We start from the raw sequence: 23,230 nt of genomic DNA on the forward strand, positions 1-23,230 counted from the left end.
TTGTAATTTTCAAAATGTAAATAAGTTATAACATTAAAAATACTTTTTATAAGTTTCGATGTCTGCTTCTTTACTAAAGTAGTAAATTATTTTTTAGATAAAAATAGTTATAAAACACATACGCTCGTATCGTATATTTTGAATGTACAACATAAAACATGTTTCATTATAATTTGATTTAAAAAAGTGTTATTATATTTTATTGAACGACAAAAAGGTTACGCTCAAAATATTTGGTCCTAGAACCTGGTGCACGAAAAACCTTTTGGTTATCGGTAAACATTTTGTTAGATTTTTCACATAAAACTTAAATTATTATTTTTGTTAATGATTTATTTTAAGTATCTGTTAACTATTCTAAACCAATTAGTCTCAGTTGGTTGACTTGTTACCTTCAAAGTTTTACTTTTTTAGCTTTAATGATTTTGTTAGTATGGTAAGGTTTTAAACAATTTGTTGTAACTGTCAGGCTTTTATCTTTAGTTTTAATGACAATAAATTTAATTTAATACATTACTATTTACAACAATTTAAGAACTAAGTAGTCTAATTAGAAGCTGTAAAAAATAAAAGCTTCAGTGTTTAAATCTCCTAAATTTTTTTTATAAATTTTTCCTATAAAAAGACACATAAAACATTATATTAAAAAAAAAAATTAAAGTACTTAGTTACTTAAGTGTAGAAACATTGAAAACCTAACAAAAAAGTTTGTAGCATTTAGTGATGTACCGGACTCACTATCCGGGTCCGTATCCGGCCGGATACTGCTATTTTTGTCTGATACCCGGATCCGGCCGCATCTTGATATGAAAAAAAAATCTGGAGCCGGTTCCGGCCGGATTCTAATTTTAAAAAAAAGTCCGGATCCGGGTCCGGCCGGATCCTAACAGAGATCCGGCCGATTCGGATCTATTTAGTAAAAAGGAGAATATAGAAAAGTATTTTTTCAAAAACAAACCCTATGTAAATTAAAAAGAGTCATTTTCATCAGTTAAAATTAAACACCTACCGTGATTGGCTTATTTTGTACACGTGAATAATTTACATTTGTTTACATTTAAACTATGAAACAAACATTTCAGAAATGCAACTCTTTACCTATGTTTTAAAATTAAAAACTATACCACCAAATTGTCAACCTTATGGCTAGCTGTCCTACTGATTATTAGATTAAAGTATTTTTAGACTCAGGCTAGTTTATACTCACTCTAGCTAGTTTTTTTTAACTTAAACAGTGGCAACCCTGCTAGTTTGAAAATTTTTGGGAATATTTGAAAATCTAAGGCTGCCTCGGGCTAGTTAAGTTTTTTTTTAAACTTAGGCTAGTTTTAAGGTTTTTCGAAAAACTTAGGCTAGTTTTCTTTTAGATTTTGAATGAGTTTGAGATGACCCAGTTTTCAATATTTTGTGATTTTCTAGTTAATTTTGTTCAAGAACTTGATTTTAATTGATTTTAGATTGGTAAGGCTATAGGGGGTCCATCTTGATTTTTACAATTTGATCTTATTTGATAAAATTTAATCTTAGCTACCAGCTACTTTTTACAGCTTAGCAAAATTCAAAGAAGTTTTCGAGATACAAGGGGTCAAAGCCTGCCAGCTCAATAGCTTCCTTATAGAAGGTGCAAACTAAAAAGGCGAAAAAAAACCATTTTAATAAAAATCTATCTCCTCCTACAGTTTTTAAGCAATCTTATTCAAATTTTCACAGTTTACTTTTTACTAAATTTTAAATCATTTGAGTGTAGGAAATTTTTAAAGGTGTTTTTTTTAAGGTGTTTTTTGAATTTTAGACCTTAAATTTGTAAATTTCAATTATTTGAAATTCCAATACTCAAAAGCTTTTTAACTGTGTCGGGAATATTTTTTTGAAAATTTGAGGTACTCAGCTTAAAAAAACCTAGGAGGAAATAGATTTTTAGTGAAATGGATATTTCCGCGTTTTTAGCTTGCGTTTTCCATTAGGTCTCTACGGAACTCTCCGGCTTTGACCGCTTATATCTCAAAAATTACTTTTAATTTTGTAAAGCTATAAAAAGCATCTGGTAGCTAAGATAGTATACTATTAAATAAGATCAACTTGTAAAAAAAATGTTTTTTCCCCCCTATAGCCTTAATTGTAAACATTACTTAAAATGTTCAACCTTGTGGCTAGCTGTTCTACTGATTATTAGCTTAAAGTAATTATATTTTTTGTAATCTCGTTCCAAAACCTCGTTCTGACTCAGGAAAGTTTATAATTGTAGGACACTTATGCAAAATCTTATTTTGCCTTGTGTCCAAATTTTGATAACTTAAAGAAATTAATGTTAATCACTTGATATTATATTTTTCCTTTAAAAAAAACAACAAATAAATATAGTAAAACTAATTCCCAAAAAAACTATTTTTCACAAACAAAATAAGTGCTAGTTAAAATGATTTTTGTCTTTGATTTCTTGATTGAACTGGAAATAGCTTGTTTATGGGTGTGGCTAAGGGAAAATGAGAGAATCAAATGATAGATCAAGTGATCTACAGTCCAAAGTCCAGGAAAATGAGAGAATCAAATGAGAGATCGCGTGATTATTGAAAATTCTAGAAAAAGAATCGAAAAACTATAAATACGCCCAATCAGAGCGTGAAGCAGGTCATTTTACCTCGAAACAAGCACGAAGCGACACTCTGCTGCTCGCAAATTTGAGCGTTAGCCGCCATCTTGGAAAAACTAGCTAATCTTTGGAAAAACCTTCTCTTGGCGCTCTGAACATAAGTCGCCATCTTGGAAAAGCTAGATGACACCCGAGAAAACCTTCTTATTCAACAACGTCGACGGGGCGAACAACTCGATTTGAGTTGTTAACGTGCCATACTCATAAGCCTACGCATACTGTAGCAGACAACTTCTTTGGATCAATTTGAACACTGAATTCCACGATTGAGTCCTCAGCGTTCAAGGAAACAAACTTGAACATTTATCTTATCGAGCAAGCCCACACAGACTGTGGCGTCAACCTTAGCTACACTTCTACAAACAAGTTGTTTTCGTACTTTTAAATAATTCTGTCGTAATTTCTGTACATATTTATATTATCGTAATTACTTGATATTATACTTGTATTGTAATATTTATACATATTTATATCATCGTGCCTATTTATATTGTATTTTATCGCCACGCTCCGATTACGGAAAGGAAACGAAAGAAGATCAAGCCACGTTCATCAAGATTCTGTAAACGAGACGGACCAACGTCGCGTGCCAGAAACTGAGTGACCGGAGACCAGTGACACGTCAAAGAGGGAATCCAGAGCACGTTTTCCTTCTAGTTGTTAACTTTTAGTGTTTAGACTTATTGTGAGCTGTCATTGCGTTTATTTGTACATAATAAAACAACATTACTTAGTTTTATTATATTTGGTTATATAGATTATATAGTTATGTCCTTAAAACCCCTAAAAATGTGATTTACATCAAACTAAATTAAAATAAAATAATTTAATTAAATTTGTTGTATATTCACATTCTTATTAACTTTTTTTTTCCTTTTATCAATTTTTTATCTAGGAAATGGCCAAGGCAAATGATAGTGTAATATACTACATTTTGATTTTGGGCCAAATCGTAAAAGATATTAACATTATTTATAAAATAACTATTTACTAGTTTTAATAACATGCAAACTAAGGGAAATCAAAAAAAAAAATTAAAAAAAAATATTTATTTTTGGTTCTAATACCATTTGATGAAAAAAAACGAAAAAAAAACCTTTATTTTTGGAGGGACCCCATGAAATAATTCCAACCCCAAATTAAATAATTTTTTTTTAAATTAAAGGCAAAGGTGCGTTCTCTATAATAAAAAAAAATTTTTAGATAGCTTTTAAGATAAGGAAAATAATTGACATTAAAGTTTTATGTTTTTTGAAAAATTAATAAATTTTCCTATAACAATAACTTTATGCTCGTTAATCTTATCTAGACCTTAATAACATATCATAAACTTTCTTATTATTTAATTATTTTAGCAGCACATTAATATTTTTTAGTCTAGTATTTTTTTAAACTATAATTATTCAAAGTTCAAAAGTATATAGGTAGATATAACACATAAAAGATAAACTTCACATAATTATACTTAGTTAGTAGTTACTTATATTAAATTTCATTATCGTACATAGTAGTTTTTATACTACTTACATTACAAATAACTTAGAGTATTAAGAATCCGGTTCCGGTTCCAGCCGGACCCGGATCCTAATTTGAAAAAAAAGTCCGGATCCGGGTCCGGTACATCACTAATAGCATTTTATCAAACCAAGATTTGTACTTGTAACCTTATGTGAGAAGCAGACCAAATTCACAAAAATATAAATCCTTGCAGACTTGTCTCGAAAAATATATTTTTAGCTAAAAATTAAGTTGCAGAATAAAAGGTTGGTTAAAAAGCCGCATCTCTGGTTTACCAGCAGCACAGTAGTGTGATTTAAAAAATAAGACTTTTGAGTTTTCGAGAACAATTTCTATATTCATGAGTTTTTATTGAAACACCTCGTGCAAAGTTTGAAGTGATTTGAAAATCTTTTAGAGACTTGGCTAAAAAAACACTGACTGGAATCCTAAAAGCTCGAATTTTAAGTTTTAAGCTTAAAATTGTTCTAAATATTGCAATTCATTTTTTTATTAAAAAAACTTAAAATGAACGAAAATTTAGAAACAAAACAACAAAAAAAAAAACTACATAAAACCTTCTTGCAATCGTCTAAAACTCCGCACAATGATATTTTTAACAATAGTCATATGTAACACTATGTTTAACTAAAAACTCTAGATTTGCATTTCTTAGGTCCCATTAAATTGAAAATGTGTTTTTTTAGGAAATCGAGCCAAGCCTCCCTTAAAGTCTTATTAATTTACCTCATAGTTCTATGCACGAGGTGTTTAGTTTTGACATTTGATGAAAATAAAAATTTTTGAGCTAAAAATTCAAGTATCTCATTTTTCATATGCCCCCTAGGACCCTACTACAGCACTTATCCTTTACATTACAACTACTTAGCATATAATTCTTTACTTCTGGCGACTCTTCTTACCAACATCAAAAAATAAAATTAGATGAATAAGTATAGAATTTAAGTACGTTTTTTAACTTAAGTAAACATTTTAAGTTAAAAAAAACGAATTTTTACAAAAAAAATAACTTGGATAAATTAATGTTGTTGTAAATAACTACCATTTGTTTTGTAAAATACACATTAAAGTTTTAAGAAGTAGCAAGTAAAAAAGTTTAATTAAATAAATGAATTAAAATTGCACTTGTATTTTTTAAAGATTTTTTGTTTCTAAGCAGTTTTAAACATAATTTTAATATAAAATTTTTGTTTACATTAATGCTTGTTCACTAACAAAAAACTGAATCAAGATGAGTTACTTAAATCCGTTGTACATGCTTTCGACGGCTGTTTTATATTTATGAATATAAAACTGAAAACGAATATAGAACTTACTGCTACACTTACTTTTTTATTTTAGATATCAATGAGGTTTCTTTTTCATATATTGAGTAGTTTTAAAAGAAAAACATTTAACTTGTAGGCACAGTTTAAGACAAATAAATAGTATTAAAATAATAAATTTTAAATATTAAGATATCTCCCAATTATTTAAATTGTATAAAAAATTAAAATTTAGAACATAATTGTGTGCCCAAAGTTTCTTTTTAATGTTACACATTTTTCTTTGTATTTTTGTTGACCTCTGGGTTTAGATCTTGCAACATTCAACTCAAAGAGTTTTATCCATCATTAGGACCCTCTATGCCATCAGGCCTTACAATGACAGGATGCTTTAACTAATTAGTTTGGTGGTTGCTTCAGGCATATACTATACAGTTTTACATTGATACACTGTATTGAATATAGATTTTTGTTAAAAATGTTAGGGCTATGGTAAAGATAAAATAAATATTAGCGTCATAAAAAAATTGTAATTAAAAAAAAGTGGTTATTTACTTAAGATGCATGAAATTGCATTTATTTCATTAATGAGCCTACTAAATCAAGCCATGAAAATAGACTACTTGATTAAAAATTCTTCTACAAACATGAAATCACAAAACCAAATATATAATTTAAAATAATACACTACTAAGTTAGCTATTAAGTGTTTTCTTATTACAATTTTAAATTTTATGAGTATTAAGTTTACAAACATCAGTCTTATTAAAGTTAAACAGTAAAATTAAATAAATAAGTATAAATTTAATATATATAGTAACAATAAATCTAGTTATATTTTTATGATAGTATAACCAACTAATTAAGTATTATAAAAGAATGCATATATTTAAAAAAAAGTGTATTAAGACTGATACATAAATACTTATTACTCCAATTATCTACAACAAAGCTAAGATAAATTGAACTGAAAGCCTTTTTTGTTGTTTAATGTTTATTGAACAACAAAAAAAAAGATGGTTAAAATATTTGGCTCTAGGACCTGGTGCACAAAAAAACCTTTTGGTTACTTTGGTTAACTTATTGAAAACTGTTACTTTTTTTGTTAAGTTAAGCTTTCATTTAGGTGTAATTTATTTTATACTTAAACTTTGACTGTTTATAGATAAACTGCTAGTTTATTAATAAAAAAGTATTTAAAAATAAAGTTACTAGATAATAAAATAAGTAAAAACAGGTCTCTTTTACATACATACAGGGTAGTCATTTTACCTGGAATTAGGAATACCTGAAATTAAAAAAAAATAAAAAAGAACAGAAATTTTATACTTTTTGAAAAGTCATAAAAATACTTATTTTGAGAACAAATAACAAAAAGATCTGAGTTTCAAACAGTTTATACATATAGAATAAATGAATTTCTTCTTCAAAGACTTTATTTTACAAACTAATATTCCAAATAATTACAAACCAAATAATTACAAACTAAATAATAAAGAATAAATTCATTATTTCTCCTCTAGTAGTTGAGATCTCTTTATTTGTTTTCTAAAAAACAAAACATATAATATATAAAATAATGAAATTTGTATCATATTTTGTAGTAATCATTATATTAAATAAAAAAAAGATTAACAATCTACAGCAGCGATTTTTAACCTGGGGTAAATTTACCCTTGCGGGTGAATTCCCTAGTTTTAGGAGGTAAATTTTAATAATTATAAGTTATGTAAGTTAATTTTTATTAATTGTATTTTTAATTTATAATTTAGTGATTAACTTTATTTTTTTTAGTTAAATAAACTTTTAAAACTTTATGATTGTTTATATTTAAATAAGCTTAAAGTTCAATAAACGTAGTTATTTCTTCATAAAACACTACATTGTAAATTTGGTAATAACCTTACAAAAAGGGGTAAAACTTGAAAAAAGATTAAGTACCTCTGATCTACAATTTTATCAATTGTATAATATATTTAAACAGAGTTGCAGCAAACTTAGCTACTTGACTAGTTTAAAGGTTTTGAAGAACTTGGGCCAATTTAAGCTAATTAAAACCTTATGAAAAACTCAGGTTGACTTGAGCTAGTTTGAATTTTTTTAGCCAAATTAATGGAAATGGTTCCTAATTCTCAGACTAGTTTTTTTGACTTTAAATCTTTTTTATCTTAATATTTCTGTTTATATTTATAATTTCTTTTTTTATTATTTGTTTAAGTTATATTTTTAAAAGTGTATTTTTTAAAGTAATTGAACATAATGTTATATATATTTTTTTTATAACTCAGGCTGGCTTTTTTACCTAAAAGAACAACAAATGTTTAAAAGAAGCACTACAGTCTCTTTACATTAATTTAAAACCAATTTTTTATATTAAATAAGTTTGATGTTATAATTAAGTTTGTTTTAACTTGTCATACACAATCTGTAAATATGAATACACAGAATGAAGACCACTGAAGTAGGCTTTGATTTACAATAAAATTCATCATAGTATGTAGATTTCCTTCTAAACTGAAAAAATAAATAACAAAAACAAAAGAAAACACTAGATTAAATTGAACATCTATTTGTGTCAACCATTTTTAAGTGTTCGAAGATAAAGTTATTTTTCATAGCCTTTTATAAAAATTAAGTTTAAAAGCATATATTTGTTCTTAAAGTGTTCAATAAGAAATTAAAAGCATATTTATATAAAAGCAAAATAGAAGTGATTCTCAGCATCTTCAAAAACTAGTTGCAGTAAATCACTGAATAAAAACTGTGCACAGCAGGCTAATTATTTCAATAAACTTTGTTATTAAATTAAGCTTTTAAAGGCATGAAATATTAAACATGTTGATGACTTTGAAAATAGTTATAAAAATAAACAAAACTTTTTATGCATATAGTTTAGACTTGTTTTTTACTTAAATAATTTACTGCACAGTGCACACTAAAATATAATTATACTACATTGGCCTTTTGGTAGTTGTGCCAAAAATACCTAAATTATTCTGAGTATTTTAATAACTTCTTAAAAATTGCTAATTATAATCACTCAGGCTATTTATTTGACTTTGTGAGTGGAAACCCATAGAGGTCTATCTCATCTCTTTTTAAAGCAATTAAGGATTTGAGTTTTTTTGAATATAAGGTTTTTATTTATAAAAATACATGTTCCATTTGAAAATCAAAGATTAAAAAAAAACACTTTAAACTTATTCAATTTGTTTAGTTCCCTTATATAAGTATATTTTTTTGTGACATGTATATAAATTAAAAGAAGGAAGTATAAACAAACTTATACAGAAGCTTACTGCCCTTAAAATCACCTCATACTAGATGTTTATTCATTTTATGTTCCAAAAAGTCAACACATATATTTGGTTATAGTTTTAAATTTATTTTTATTTTTCAGTTATTTTATTATATTTATAGAAAACATGAATGAAAACATAGGAGGAGGCGGGGACGCCAGCAACTCGGCTCCTCACAAAGACCAGCAACAAGATGATCAAAAACAAGTTGACACCCCTTCCACCAGCTCTTCTGATGTGAGCCCACCTTTCAACAGTCCCTATGACAACCACAGTGGCTCCCGTGACAACCAAAGTGGGTCTTCCACCTCAAGCCCTGACATGAGCAGCATGCTTGCCCACCAGACCCGTCACCTGTTCAGCCACTTCATGCAGGAAAGGGCCGTACTTGATAACCACCCCAACGCCCATGTCATAAGAGATGCAGCCGTTCAAAACGGACTAGGGGAACTCCCGGATTTAGGATTTAGTGATGAGACTTTGTCCAACATTGCGGTGACCCTCCGCTCCATTGGAGATGACATATCAGCAGACGCGTGGATCAACTCCTTACTGGACCAGCTACCAGCCTCCAAATCAAAAGAGACATTTTGGAAAATCTGCTCCCAAGTTTTTGAGGACGGGAATTTCTCCTGGGGCAGGATTGTGGCCGTTTTCTTCTTTGGCTACCGCATGCTCCTCAGGATGATTGAGGATGGTTTGGACGCGGTGCCGTGGTTCAGGAGCGTCATCTCGTGGGTGTCAGGGTACATTGTCAAGCAGGTGGGGAGGTGGATCGTGGGCAGAGGTGGGTGGCAGATGGTCAGGGAGTGGCTGGGAGCCAACAGTGTGGCTTTCAGCACCCTGATTGGGTTAACTGTTGGGCTGTTTGTGTTCTCATTGGTTAAAAAGTGATGGATTTTTTATGGTGAAAATAAGAGAGAAAGTGCTGTGAAACTAAATCATATATTTCCTCTGTGTTGTGGGAACTTAACATTATGTTTTTGTCAACTGAAAACTGATTTAGACATTCTTTGATAAACATTCTAAACTCAATTGCTTTAAAACTGTACTACCTACCTTATATATAGTGCTTACATTTAAAAATACTACATTCTTCAACTCACATTGAACTGAGTTTTTATTTGTGAACTTGAGCAAGTTAATTTAACATTCTTTGGTGCATGTCTCGGACTGTACTATACTACTGAACTGTACTACCTTTTTACTAATTAAATATATTCTTCATTAGTTTTAACCATTTTGCTTTGAAATACTTTATTGTCAACCTATAAATAAAATTAGTCTTTACTAACAAAACTGCATTCTTCAACTCACTTGAACTATATTTAAAACTTTATTTTATTAATATGCAGCTTTTTACTTGAGGTAGATTATTCATATATATGTTGGTAATGATGAACTAAAAATTTAATATTTGTACCACAGTCTTAAGAAAATATAGTATCAGATTTGGCTTTTATTTTTAACATGGTTTTAGCTTATCATTTGAAATTTTTAAATAATCAATCAAATTAATTAAAAAAAAGTTAGTTAGATTTTGTTCGTTTTTACTAGTTTTGATTATAAAATATTTTGATTTATTGAATTAGTTGCCTTTTTTCTTTTATTGATCTACTACTAAATATTTTATGTGCTCATAAGCTATTGGTATTTGCTATTACAAAGTAATCTTTACATATTTTTCAAACTAAATATTGTATTGCTTTGGTTTTATACTGTACTATTTAAACTTTGATACTTATATACGTATTACTACTCAATAAATATTAAGATTAAATTTTTTTTATCAACTATAGATGAAATGTTTTTAAATTTTTATTTACATGTCTAAGCTTTAATTACAAAGTTGTGTTATTTTTTGCCACCATTTTTATTTACTTTTCAGTATGAATTGATTTTGTTTTTAAATCAACATAAGCTTTCAGTAACTACAAAAAGTTTATTGTTTAGAAATATTTACAGATAATGTAATTTTAATCAAAGTTTAACTAACACGTTAATAATAACTTTTAATGTTGATTTTCAAAGTTTAGTTTTGTTGTTTAAATTTAAATATTTCTTGCACTCTGATCATTAAAATGTTATTTGTTTTTTACAGATCAATAGATAATTACAAAGCATAAAAAAATTGGTTTTCATATCTTCAATTAAAGTAGTTATCAAGTGTAAGCAAAGTAATGTTAGATCATTTTTACAATTTTTTAGGAGAAATGACAATGGTTTTAACTGAAGAAATAAATCTTACTTAACTAAAATTTTCAAACGCATGTTTAGCTAAGTTTGATAAAAATAAACTTAAGGAAAAATGTTTTTGTGATTTTAATTGTTTTAAAGAAGGTTTATTTCAAAACATTTTGTTAAGTATTTTCAGACTTCTTTTATCATGAATGTAATTTATTGATATAACCAGAAAGTTTTTCAGATTAAAAATTAGGAAAAAAAGGGATAATTATGTGTGATTATGGCTAAGCTTAAAGTAAATTATTTCTTTTAATTGGTACTAGATATATTTTAAACATTAGCTTTTGAGTTGTATTTTGTTTCATATTATATTTTTAATTTTTAATCATAATTGATAGGTGAAACTTAGATTTTCACAGCTAGCACTTTTTAGCTAATTGTATGTAGAAAACATATAATTTCCAATTAATAAAGTAAAACAATGATGCTGTTATGTGCATTAATTATAAATTAACTTATTTAACACACTCAAAATTTGCAAACATTTGAAATACTGTTTTTGTGGTTTTTATATTTGTCTTATAATTAAATATTTAATTGTTGATTATAATTAATTTAGTTAGTTTCACGTATTTTTTACTAATTATGTAACTAGCAATTAAAAAATTTTTTTAAAGTATTATGTATATTTCAATGTTACTCAAAAATGGCCAATTTTTTTATTCACAGATCATTTTTAACATGTTTTTTTTTTCATTTTTGAATTGCAAACACAGTATAAATCTGTGGTACTAAAAATTTTTAAAGCTCTTCTCAAGAAATTATTACAAACTAAGTTCAGTGCATACTAGGTAAAAATTTCTACTCTTTTTTTTTTATACTAAGTATACTATTTTTGAGTTTTATTTTGTTCCACTAAAACAATTTAGAAATAAAAAAAATATTATAAAACAGTTTTAAAATTGTAAAAATTATTACTTTCGTTTACAATTAAGAAGTATTCTACTACTCCTAGAATTTTTGTCATATATGAGTTTTAGAGAACTACTGGTGAAAGAAGTACATATTTTTTCCAATAAATAACTTGAAAATTCAAGTACCTTGACACTTTTCTCCTTTTGCATTTTACTACTTAATATAATATTGGTTGTAATAACGTTCTTTTTGTGTATAAATATATTTGTGCACGTTCACCATGGTAAAAACACAAATCTTCTTACTTTGACCAAAGCTTACCAGTGTAATATTAGCTAAAGTTTTCGGTGAATGTATGAGTAGTTTGTTTTTCATGCATTAGTACAACTAGTAGATTCAAATTTATAACTAGGGAAGATAAGACTAAAAAGATGGACTCGGCATCAAGTTGTGAGCTAATCTTAACCATTGTTTCTTACAACCTACTGTTCGCTGGTGCACTCTGTTTGAAAAACTGAGTGCTTAATCATAATTTTTTTTTGAGTTTTTTTGTGAAATAAAAACTATTAGTTTTTGTGTAAGGGGTAAGCTAACTTAGTTTACATGAACTTGATTTAAGCAGTTTTTAAAATTAATTAAACTTTTCATTTTCAGACTTTTAAAGTAATAACAAATTTCAACACTGTTTTTCAAATTTTATTAGGAATAAATTATTTAAATGGTAATATTTATTTATTTTAAATGTTTTCCTTGAATACTTTTCCTGTAAAGTAGTAAGAATTTTAATTAAATAAATAGCAAAATTCTAAAATCTGAGATTTTACCACATATTCGTGTGCAAATTTTTCAACATTGATACCTTTTAAAATTTTAGCTGTAGGAAAACTAAGCCTCTCAAATATTAACTTATACTATACAAAATTTTAATAATATTTTCATTGCAAGTGGTAACGTAAGACAATATTGTTTGTTTCCAATACACAAAGTTTATTTTTACCTGAATGTACACTAAAAGTTATGATGTTTTTAATTATATAATTTAAAAACAGTTTAATATCTATAAAATAACTACAATATCATGTTGGTATCAAATTGATATTTTAGAATTTCCACAAATACTCAGTTAAGTTCCATAAATACTTAGTTTCCATAAGTACTTAAGTTAAAAGTTAAAGATAAAATAAACAGATATACTTCTTTTTTTTATAATAATATTAAAAAATATCTACATAGACTTAAAAATAATCAATTATGACGTCACAAAGCTTGTTGTTAGCGAGATGTTTCCATTTGAACAGCAGGTTACAAGCTGGTATGCAGGGTTCAGGTATGTTTGTTTGATATTAGATAATAAAAGTTTCATTTTAAATTAATTGAATATGTGTTTTGTGATAAAAATTGGATCCGCGTAAATAAATTATGAAAGAAAACTTAGTCAAAATAATAATTAATTAAAAAAAAGTGGTCAAAAGTCAAGTTATAATCAAGTTCAAAATTTTATTCTAGTTAAAACATTTACTTTTCAAATTTCTCTAGTTAAATTTTTTTCTTGCAAAAACATGCTCACCATTTTCCAAGAATAAATAAAATTTATTAATTTTATCAAGTAGAAAAATAAACCTAAAAGTTAGAACTATCAAAAATAAGGAAGCGGGTTATATATGCACGAAGATATTTTTGCACAACGGGTCATTTTTGCACAAGAATAAAAAAATAAGTTGTTGACCGAGGGTAAGGGTTAGGGGTAACAATGATAGAAAAAAAAACCTAATAAAAATTATTAATAAAAAAATAAGAAAAAAATAAAAAATGTTATAAACTAATTTATAAAAAAACAAAAAAAAAGAAAAATATCATACGAGGGTAAGGGTAAGAAGTAATAGTGGTAGTAAAAAAAGTTGATCATTAATTAAAGTTAATCAAAAGGTAATACTTAGAAATTTTTTCAACCGTGTAAAATTTACTCTGTGCAAAAAAGTCCCTTCGTGCATTTTAGACTCCTACCCCAAAAATTATGGCTCAAGAAAAAGTTGATCAAGTGAAAAATGACCCTAGCACAGTTAAATGCAAACTAGAAATAAAAAATATTAATTACTAACAATAGTTTTTAAATTAAATAACAAAATAGTCCTAGATTTATAAAAATTTGGTTCAAACTAATGAAAATATTTTCATTAAGTTTTATAAGACTTTGAGTAACAGCAATTTTACATGATTGAACCTTATGCTTATACCTGCAAAAATAATAAATTTGTATTTTTATAAACTGAAAAATGAAGTCATTAAATTGAATATAAAATATATTTCAGTTTTGAATTAAAATAAATTATTTGCACATATAAAAAACGAGTAGTTTTAAATTAAAAAATATTTACTGAAAAATATAAATAAATCAAAAAGTATAGGGTTGTTTTGACTACTTAAAAAAACTTAAATTTGAAATGTCGATGACTAAAACTAAATACCTGTTTATGGGGCAATTAAAAGCAATATAAACACTATTGTAGTACTTCAAAAAAGCTGATTTGTTCCAAATAAGCAGTACTTGAATTTATTTTATTCTCCTGTTAAAACTATTTTATTAAATTCTTTAATAAAATAAGTTTTATATTCATAACTTTTATAATTCCATTTTTTTTTATATCATCCCAACAGGAGGGATGGTATAATTGTTAATATAATTATAATTTTTTTAATAAAAAAAGTCTTTTATCTTTGAAAATATTATAATTCCAAATTTTTTCATCCCAACAGGGGGAGTGTCATTACTGATGAAGCAGGCGCAAATTGCCAGGAAGACGAAATTGATAGCCAAGATGGAGAAAGCGAGTGTTAAGAAAATACCGGTGACTGATTTCGACACCGATCCTAAGTGGCTGGAAGACAGCAGGTTTGATTTCGTTTTGCTTGTTCTATACAATTGCATTAGTTTTGTTTTAAATATTTAATAAAAACAGTTTAAATTATATTTATTTAGAATTTGTTTTAATTAGTTTTTGTTGTTATGTTTACCTTTATTGGTATTACTTATTAATTGTTTGTTTAACTAACTAGTTTTGTTTTCTTTATTTAATTTTGTTTGTTTTTTATGCTAAAAAGAAGGTCATTAGAAGCCCTCTAATTTCTGTTGATTTACTTTTATTTATTTTTTTTTGGCTTATCAGTGATCGCGTAATATTTTTTGCAAAAAAAAAAACTTTTGACTATTTTTAGTAATATGTAATAAATAAACTAGTTTTATAAAATATTTTCTTTTAAAACTTTATTTAAATAAGTTTATACAGATGTAAGCGAGTGTAATTTCATTTTTATAAAAAAAAGTTTTCAATTGGTTTGTAATTTAAATTATGTACAACAAAAAATACCATTTGAAATAATCATTTGAATAGATGTTGTAGATAATTATTTAATTCTTTATTAAAATTTTGTTTTATTTTTAGAATAAAGTAAAATAAAGTTAAATGTAAAGTTAAATAATTTAAGTATTAATTAGGTGTCATATGTTTATGCAGATAAAATCAGTTTAATATAGTTTTAACTTTATACTTATATAATGGTGTTTGTTTTTTAGAAGCACTAATTAGCAAACTTGAAGCTGATTTAATTTTTGTTATATGAGTATCAAATTACGTATAAAAAAACTGATGAAACTTATGAAATAGTTCTGTTAGTAGGGTGTTGTTTTTTCTTGAAAAAAAAAATATTTTATATAAAATTTTGAAGAACTAAATTTAGTTGTTTTCCATAAATTATTTTTGTCAACTAGTTTGTGATATTGATTTTTTTTTGTACTAATATGTTTTGATTTTATAAAAAGCAAACTAATTTTAGTATGAAGTCTCTTAACTTCTTATTTTGATATTGCATACAAATTTTCGTGTAATTTTTGATTTATTTTGTTAGTTTATATTGTTATTATGTTATGTTTATATTATTTACATTGCAGCTTTTTTAACTAAAATATAATGCACTTGATTAAATTTAACGGAATAAAATCTACCAATATTAAAGTAATAAAACCGAATAAAAATATTGGCGTGTTAATAAAAGTATGTATTTTTTTAAATAAAGACATATAAAGTAGTATTTGTTACAACTATTTTTGCTTAACTTTATCTATTTAATGTCGGTCGCAGAACAACAGCTCTATAGACTGTGCTCAGAAAAGCTGAAAGAGAATATATTGCATTGGTATTAAAATAAAAACAAATTTTAGCATAAAAAAAGCTGTATTGTATTTTTTAACATTTATTTATAAACAATATACTTAAACTGTTTTAACAATACGATGTTGAACTACTTTTTTGTAAAATGGATAAAAGGACTTTTTTTTAGTAAATTTAAAAAGTTAAACTATAACTCTTAAGTTTTCACAGAAGATAACTATAATTTTTTGAGTTTATTTAAAGCATTAAACATTTTTAGTAAAATAAAAAAAATCTATAATCAATAAACTTCTTTTTTAGTATATCAGAAATTCAATGTTTTTTTTTTTAAATTATAATTTAAAAATATTAAGTTATTTTATAAGTTTTTAAAAGTGTACACACTGCATGGGTTGAGCTGAGATATAAACTATTTGAGCAGTATGTCCGTTGTATGTATTATAAAAACTTGTTTTAAACTTTTTTCTTATTGTTTATTACATTGAAATATTTATACTTAATTGAAACTCAAACCAAGAATAAATAAATTTATGTTAACTTGAATGTTTACACCTTTATAAAAGTCAGTACTGACAAAACTAAGGAACTATAACATTCAATTTATTTATCTATAAATACTAATAGTAAGAGTTGACTCATACAAAATAGAAAATCTCATTATTTTAAACTCAAGCTAAGTTGAATTTTAAAAAATCTCAACGGATATTTTAGTTTTCAAAATCAGCTTTTTTTCTTATTTAATAAGTCCTTTCTTTTTTCAAAATATTTAAAGTACTCTATTTTGATTAACTATTTAAAACCTTTTACTTCAGTAAACTCAGGCTCACTCAAGCTAGTTTGATTTAGCTCAGTCTAGCTTATTTGCTTTAATGAGAGACAAAACAAAAATTTCCATTTCATTAAAACTCACTTCATGCACACACCTTACTACTAAAACTGCATGTACACCATGTACATATTTTTGTGAAAACTATTTTCAAATATATTTTTAGGTTAGAATTAACAACTTATTGTTTTATAGACATTTTTCTTTAATTTGTAACTTGCTTCTTGAAACGATTTGTTAGTGTATAGGTGTTGAACAATTAAATACACATAAGTTAAAGAGTTATTATTATTGCTATTTGTTTGACAATTTAATTAAATGTGTTTAAGTAATATTTATCTTAATGTGTTATATTTGCAAGAACAATTTTATTAATATTTAGTAAGCTGTTTATGTTGTAAATCAAACAGTTAGAACGAAAAAAGTTTTCAGTAAATTTTACTGAGTCGTTAAAAAGTATGGTGGTGTCAAATAAAGTTCTCCTCATTTCTAATAAATTTATTGTGTTTATTTCAGACAAAGAAAAGTGGCAATGAAAACGGAGGACGAAATTGAAGAAAGAGATTTATTATTGAAAAGGTGGGCCACCTACAACAACTTTCTAAAGTTGGAACACGACAGAAAAGTTAAAAGATTAATAAGGAGACAGGTTAGATATAACAGTTTACTAATGGCCATATAAACCGTTTAAATAAAAAGTACGCATTAAAGCAAGTTGTTATTAAAGCCATACGGGGGTTGCCATGTTTTTAACAAGTTGTTACTTAGAGTTTCTACTGAGCTTCAAGTTGCTTTTTACCGTTTAAAAATATTACTTTTTGAGATATGACCTGTCAAAGTCGGGCCGCATAATATGTTCCCTATGGGAAGGGACAACTAAAACAGCGAAAAAAGATTATTTTATTTAAAATCTATCCTCTCTTAAATTTTTTAAGCAATATTCTTAAAACTTTAACAGTATTTACTTTATACAATAAGAAAAACGTGTTACTTTAGACTTGAAAAATTTTAAGTATAAATACCTTAAAAAAAAGCTTTTTTTAGTGTTTTTCAATTTGTTTTTATTTTTTAAATTATGAAAATTCAAAAGTATAAGTTATTCTTATACTTTGAGGAAAATATACTGAAAATTTGAAAAAGATTGCTAAAAAAAATGAATGAGGAGATATATTTTTGTAATTTTTTAAATTTCTAAGAAAATTGACCCCCAATAAATTCGTGGTCTATACATTTTGTATCGGAAACTTTTTACAAAAAATAAAATATCTCAAAAGTAAAATGATATTTTGATTTCTATAAAAAAACAGCTTGGAGTTTGTACTTAAAGTTTTCATATAAATACCAAGTCATTTTTTGTAAAAAGTGTTGGGTTCCCCCTGCCCCCTAAAGCTTTAAATGTAGTAGTTTGAATATTTGGCTTAAAGTAATAAGTGTTAGAAAGAATTATTTTTATTTATTATCATTAAAAAACTTCTAATTAAGTTACAGTTCTGTTTAAGCTCTATTTCAATTTGATTGTCATTTCTAAAATTTCATTCTTATTTTTGATTTAAACAGATGTTATAAAAAAAATCACTATTTTGTATAACACGTGGTCTAACATCTGGCTTTATTGGTAGATTTTAAAACTTTATTATGAAAAGTTTTGAAATATATTTTTGGTTATTTCTACTTACTTTAGTCAAATAAAGTTTTATTTTAATTTACTCTGAACCTACTTACAACTAAATTGAATGTTTTATTTTAAAATTAATTGAAACATTTTTATAGTTAAATATTTGAATGATCAAAGAAGTTATTAATACATTAAGTGTTCAACTCTGAACCTATTTACAACTTAATTGAGGGTAGAAGGGGATATGAATTTTTTTTACAATATTTTAAGTCGGTTCTTTATTTATTTTGAATCATTGGTTGTTTAACTACTTCCTTTTATTTTAAAATTATTGATTGGTTAAAGAAGTTATTAACACATCAAGTAAATAAACCTAACAATATATTATTGGGTAAAAGTTTTATCTCCATAAAAAGACGTTTTGTTTTAAAAAATATATTACGATTTAACGAAGCTGTAAAAGTAAATTTAATTTTTGATATATTTTCCAGCAACACGCGTTGGGAGAATTGAAGAAAATTTCCCCTCTTCTTTACAACGAGGCACTGAAGGTTGACATGGCAACCACCAGCTTCAGCTGCAGGGGCCCCGTACAAACCCCGCCCCGTCCCGGTTACCAGGCACCATTAGGGGGTTTCCTGCCCCAAAAACCCCCCAATTCCGTTGATGAAAGCGACCCCTTGAACAGATAGTTAAAAACATTATACTAATGTATTAACTAATATTAATAAATGTTTTTAAAGCTATTAATATAGTTTAGTACCAATTAGGGAAAAAATAGTATTGACGAAAATAAAGTTGTTAGGAAAAAATGTTCTTAATTTTTTGTCTAACAATATTTATATGTTAGTAAATATTAATTAGATAGGTCTTTTTTTTGGATTTTTTATAAATGCATGTTTTTGGAGATTGCAACAACTTTTACTTTTAGTTTATCTTTAATTTAAAATATTTTTTTAAGTTTATCAATATAGATTAATAAACCAGTTTATTTTGATAAAAACTAAGTTTTCATAATCTTGTGGTAGCTACTTCGTCTTTAAATAAAAGTTATAAAAATTATAATAAAATTTAAATTGACTTCAGTAAATGCTTGAAAATAATTTCATAAGAAAACATTAATTTAGTTACTAACACGATATTACTTAGAATTATGTAGTTCAAATAAATTAGGTGAGTGATTTTATTAAATAAAGACTAAATAACAATGTTTATCAATACTTTTTGAGCTTTTTATTTAGTCTTTAAGTTAGAAATATTAAGTAACTTTTTTTTATTTTGACTAGTTTTTTATAGTCTATATATCATCCAAAAAGAACAAAAGTTGAAATATATAGTTTTCTAAGGGTGTGCTTGATAAGCAAAACCTAGTTTTTTTGCTGTGTTTATTTGTTTACGGACCCTTTAGACTAGTCAAACCAAGTTTTCAATAAAAATAAAACATAGACTTTTGACCAGGACCCAAGTTTTTTCACAGTCGGCCCTTTTTCAAAAAAATTAAAATGATCGCCCCCATTCATTGCAAAACCCAGAATATTTAGTTTAGATTTCGAATTTTTCTTATATTGTACATAATGATTATTTTAACTTTTTATCACTGACCCAAGAATACTTAGTGCAGTGGTATTCACCGCATTTGAAGTCTGTGAACAACAATCTTGGAAAAACTTTACCCCAAGCTCAAAACTGCCTTGTTTTTTGCTGTTCATTTAAAACTGTAGAAAATTTAGTTGAAGAAGCCGTCTTATTGCTTAAAGTTTTAAAATTGCTTCTCGACTTACTGAAAACCGTCTAAAAAAGGGAATATTGGTCTTGTTTGAAAACCCAGTTTTAGATTAACCGTACATGTGTAGTTACGTAGTTTATTTATTTGTTTATGAAACTATTTTTCAGTTCAAAAACTTTCTAACAAGACATAGTTGTAGCTGATATAACTTAAGTTTTGTTTTTTGACATAAGACAGAACAAAAACTTTTTATTGGTTTTCTAAAACTGTTAAACTACATTTTAATTGTTTTACTAACTTCTAATAAAATATAGATCAAATAAATCCTTCAGGAAACGTTATTTGTCATTAATTAAACATGAAAAAAACACATCAACGATCACAACTAAAATATGTTTCTTCCGCACCCAAAAATAACAGCTAATAGCGCACGAAAAAATAGTTAAAAATCTTCGAGTTACTACCAGAAAGAAGCTTAAAACACAAATTAAAACTACTGTATTATTGTCGAATGTTTAGTTTAATTTGGAAAGATTAATAGAATTTTAAGTAAACTGCTGAATAACTATAACAAACCTCGTAGAAATTACAAACTTTTATTGGTTTATAAATGGCACATTATGTAAATAATAATAAAAAAAGAGTCAGTTTCTTTTGCAATCTAATAGTTAAAATTATTCTTTGTACATGCCCTTAAGTAATTCTATGCAAAAACAAAGTCATTTAAATTCACTTCTAATACCATAAAAATGGTGTTATGCTTTAAAAAAACAAGTTGTGTATTCTATTATAATTTTTACAGTTTTTTTTAAATCAAAACAATTTGAAATAAAATTACAAAAGAGTTTTAAATTAATGAATTTTTTTTATAAATATAAAATTTTGTATATACTAAGTTATGTTAATAAAGGTAATCTCACTACTGTTTTTAAATATAATAAACTTTGTTAAAAGTCTTCATTTTCACAGCACATTCTAATAACTTTAAAACTTGTCCATTAATTTGTTTTTTATTAATATTGATGACTATATAAGACTAGGAAGTATTTCTAAAATGGCATGTTTTTTTTTTTGTATTTGAAGAACGTAAAAAACTCAAAAAAACACTTATATGATATGAACAAAATTGCAGTACTAGATTGAAGTGGATTAATCGAAAAATGAAGTTTTTTTAAATATATTAATAAATCAAAAGCACTTATTTTAAAATGTTGCTTTTTACTTTTTGATTTCTCAAATATTTGTTCCACCAGGGGCAAAAACTATTAAGTCATAGGATATTTTGTTAATAAAGGGGTGATTTTTAATAAAGTGAGTTAAGTTTAATTTTTTTTAAATTTACTTTTAAAAGTTTTTGAAAATGTTATCACGAAAGCCTTTTCCAAACGAAAAACTTTTCAAACGCTTTCTTCTGTTTTTTATTCAACTTATTTATAAACTTTTTTTATTTTTTATTAAACTATGTTGAAAAACATTATGCATGATATTTTATAGTTGTAAGCTAATTGTACATGAGTAGTTACGTATGAATTGGCAAATTTGATTACATAACTATGTTTTATACTTTAAAGACTTGAAACTTTAACCTGAAACAAATAAATCACATTGGTATTTAAGAAAAGTTGTTTATAACTAACTGTAGAAAAAATACAAACACACGAAAACTAAAAATGTCCAAAAGTTTTAGCGCAAAGGAGGAAAGGTGCTCCAGTAATTATCCCCGGAAGGGAACTCAAATCTCAACAGACTTCTCCGTTTGCAAGTATTTGAGCCAATCCCGTCTTCTTTAACAAACCCTCCGTTGCTTCTTTTTAAATACTCTCTTCTGTCCAACCTGTTTAAGTGTCTTTCTCTGATCTTATTGAGGACCGTACCTCCCTGATCAGTTTCCACCCCAAAAAGGAAGTCATCTTGATCTTGCCTGCTCTAGTGCCAGGCAGAAGTGTTTAAAAAAAGTAAAATTTACACTTTAAAAATTATGTAAATAAGAAGATTCTCAAAAGTATATAAACTCTCAATACTTGAAAATTCAGGTTTAGTAATCAATCATTTGTATCATAAGCAGTGTTTTATTGACTAAGGCTTTTAAAACTTAAAGCTGATGTAGAACTATACTTCGAAATATTAAATCTCAAAACTATCATTTTAAGTAATTGAAATGTTAACTTTTTTCACTTAAAGGCACTAGTTTACTTATTCTTACCTGGCAACCTTTACATGTTCATAGCAAATATATGCTTTAACTAAGTCGTATTAAGGTAAAGGTGTTTTTCTTTGCTGCCATTTCTGTTTTGTTGGTAGTTTGGCATTCAAGTCTATATTGAACGTTGTATGGTTGAAAAAGTAATCAGAAGCCGTATAAAGTTTTTTTTCAAGATAGTATAAGTAAAAATTGTATTTATTAAAAAAAATCTACATTTTACAGTATTTATATTTTTATACTTAATTTTTAGTTTTTACAGTTTTACTTTTTATATTTTTAGTTATATTAATTTTAAGTGAGAAAATACATGACTAATAGATTAAAAAAGTAATGCTTGTAAATATTTTAACTTCACTCCTATTCTAATTATTTCATTTACAAATGAAATTTTACAGATGTTCATCAAAAAATAAAAAAAACTAAGCACAGTATGTAACACATAATAAAAACAATAACCTTCAAATACTTGTTAGAAATGTTAAATTAAGAAACAATAATATACATAAACCGTATAACCAATACTTTGTTTGTAATTCCCTAAAATATATCAGTTATCTTTAAAAATTAAATATAAATCAACAGTTCTATGTTTTAAGATAAAACTATGCTACAGTTTTTAAACTGTCTGTATTAAAGAAAAGTGCAAAATATTTTTGTTGTTTAACACACTAAGAGATATTATTAATATGCTTTAGAGTACTATCCTATTTTTTTATATAACTTTCTTGATCATTTTCAGTTTAGTGATGTTAAAACTAGGTTGTTACTATTCATGTTATAAATTGCTCGGTATACGTTGAAAACTATGAAAAAGCTAAACGTAAGTACGCAAGAGAAATAGATTAAAACTTTAAAAGCTGCAG

General features: G+C 26.1%; 2 protein-coding genes across 2 annotated transcripts; both read left to right on the forward strand.

Moving 5' to 3' along the window:
- Window positions 1–8,863: 8,863 nt before the first annotated feature.
- Window positions 8,864–10,150, forward strand: LOC145837932 (apoptosis regulator BAX-like). Its single transcript, XM_082945425.1, has one exon. The coding sequence runs from the start codon at window positions 9,054–9,056 to the stop codon at window positions 9,624–9,626; it is 573 nt and encodes a 190-aa protein (XP_082801551.1). The 5' UTR covers window positions 8,864–9,053; the 3' UTR covers window positions 9,627–10,150.
- A 2,912-nt stretch (window positions 10,151–13,062) lies between these two features.
- On the forward strand, window positions 13,063–19,488 carry LOC145838633 (large ribosomal subunit protein mL40-like). Its single transcript, XM_082946257.1, has 4 exons — window positions 13,063–13,158; window positions 14,586–14,721; window positions 17,340–17,472; window positions 18,930–19,488. The coding sequence occupies exons 1-4, from the start codon at window positions 13,083–13,085 to the stop codon at window positions 19,128–19,130; spliced, it is 546 nt and encodes a 181-aa protein (XP_082802383.1). The 5' UTR covers window positions 13,063–13,082; the 3' UTR covers window positions 19,131–19,488.
- Window positions 19,489–23,230: the final 3,742 nt, after the last annotated feature.

This window comes from Thalia democratica, chromosome 6 (assembly GCF_965202585.1).
Source record: "Thalia democratica chromosome 6, ktThaDemo2.hap1.1, whole genome shotgun sequence".
NCBI classification, from domain to species: Eukaryota; Metazoa; Chordata; class Thaliacea; order Salpida; family Salpidae; genus Thalia; species Thalia democratica.

Bases quoted from the DNA above. Each gene is read 5' to 3' on its own strand.
- LOC145837932 (XM_082945425.1), top strand. From the start codon at position 9,054: ATGAGCAGCATGCTTGCCCACCAGACCCGTCACCTGTTCAGCCACTTC.
- LOC145838633 (XM_082946257.1), top strand. From the start codon at position 13,083: ATGACGTCACAAAGCTTGTTGTTAGCGAGATGTTTCCATTTGAACAGC. The intron at 14,722-17,339 runs GTTTGATTTCGT...TGTTTATTTCAG, and splicing joins AAGTGGCTGGAAGACAGCAG to ACAAAGAAAAGTGGCAATGA. The intron at 17,473-18,929 runs GTTAGATATAAC...TATATTTTCCAG, and splicing joins AAAGATTAATAAGGAGACAG to CAACACGCGTTGGGAGAATT.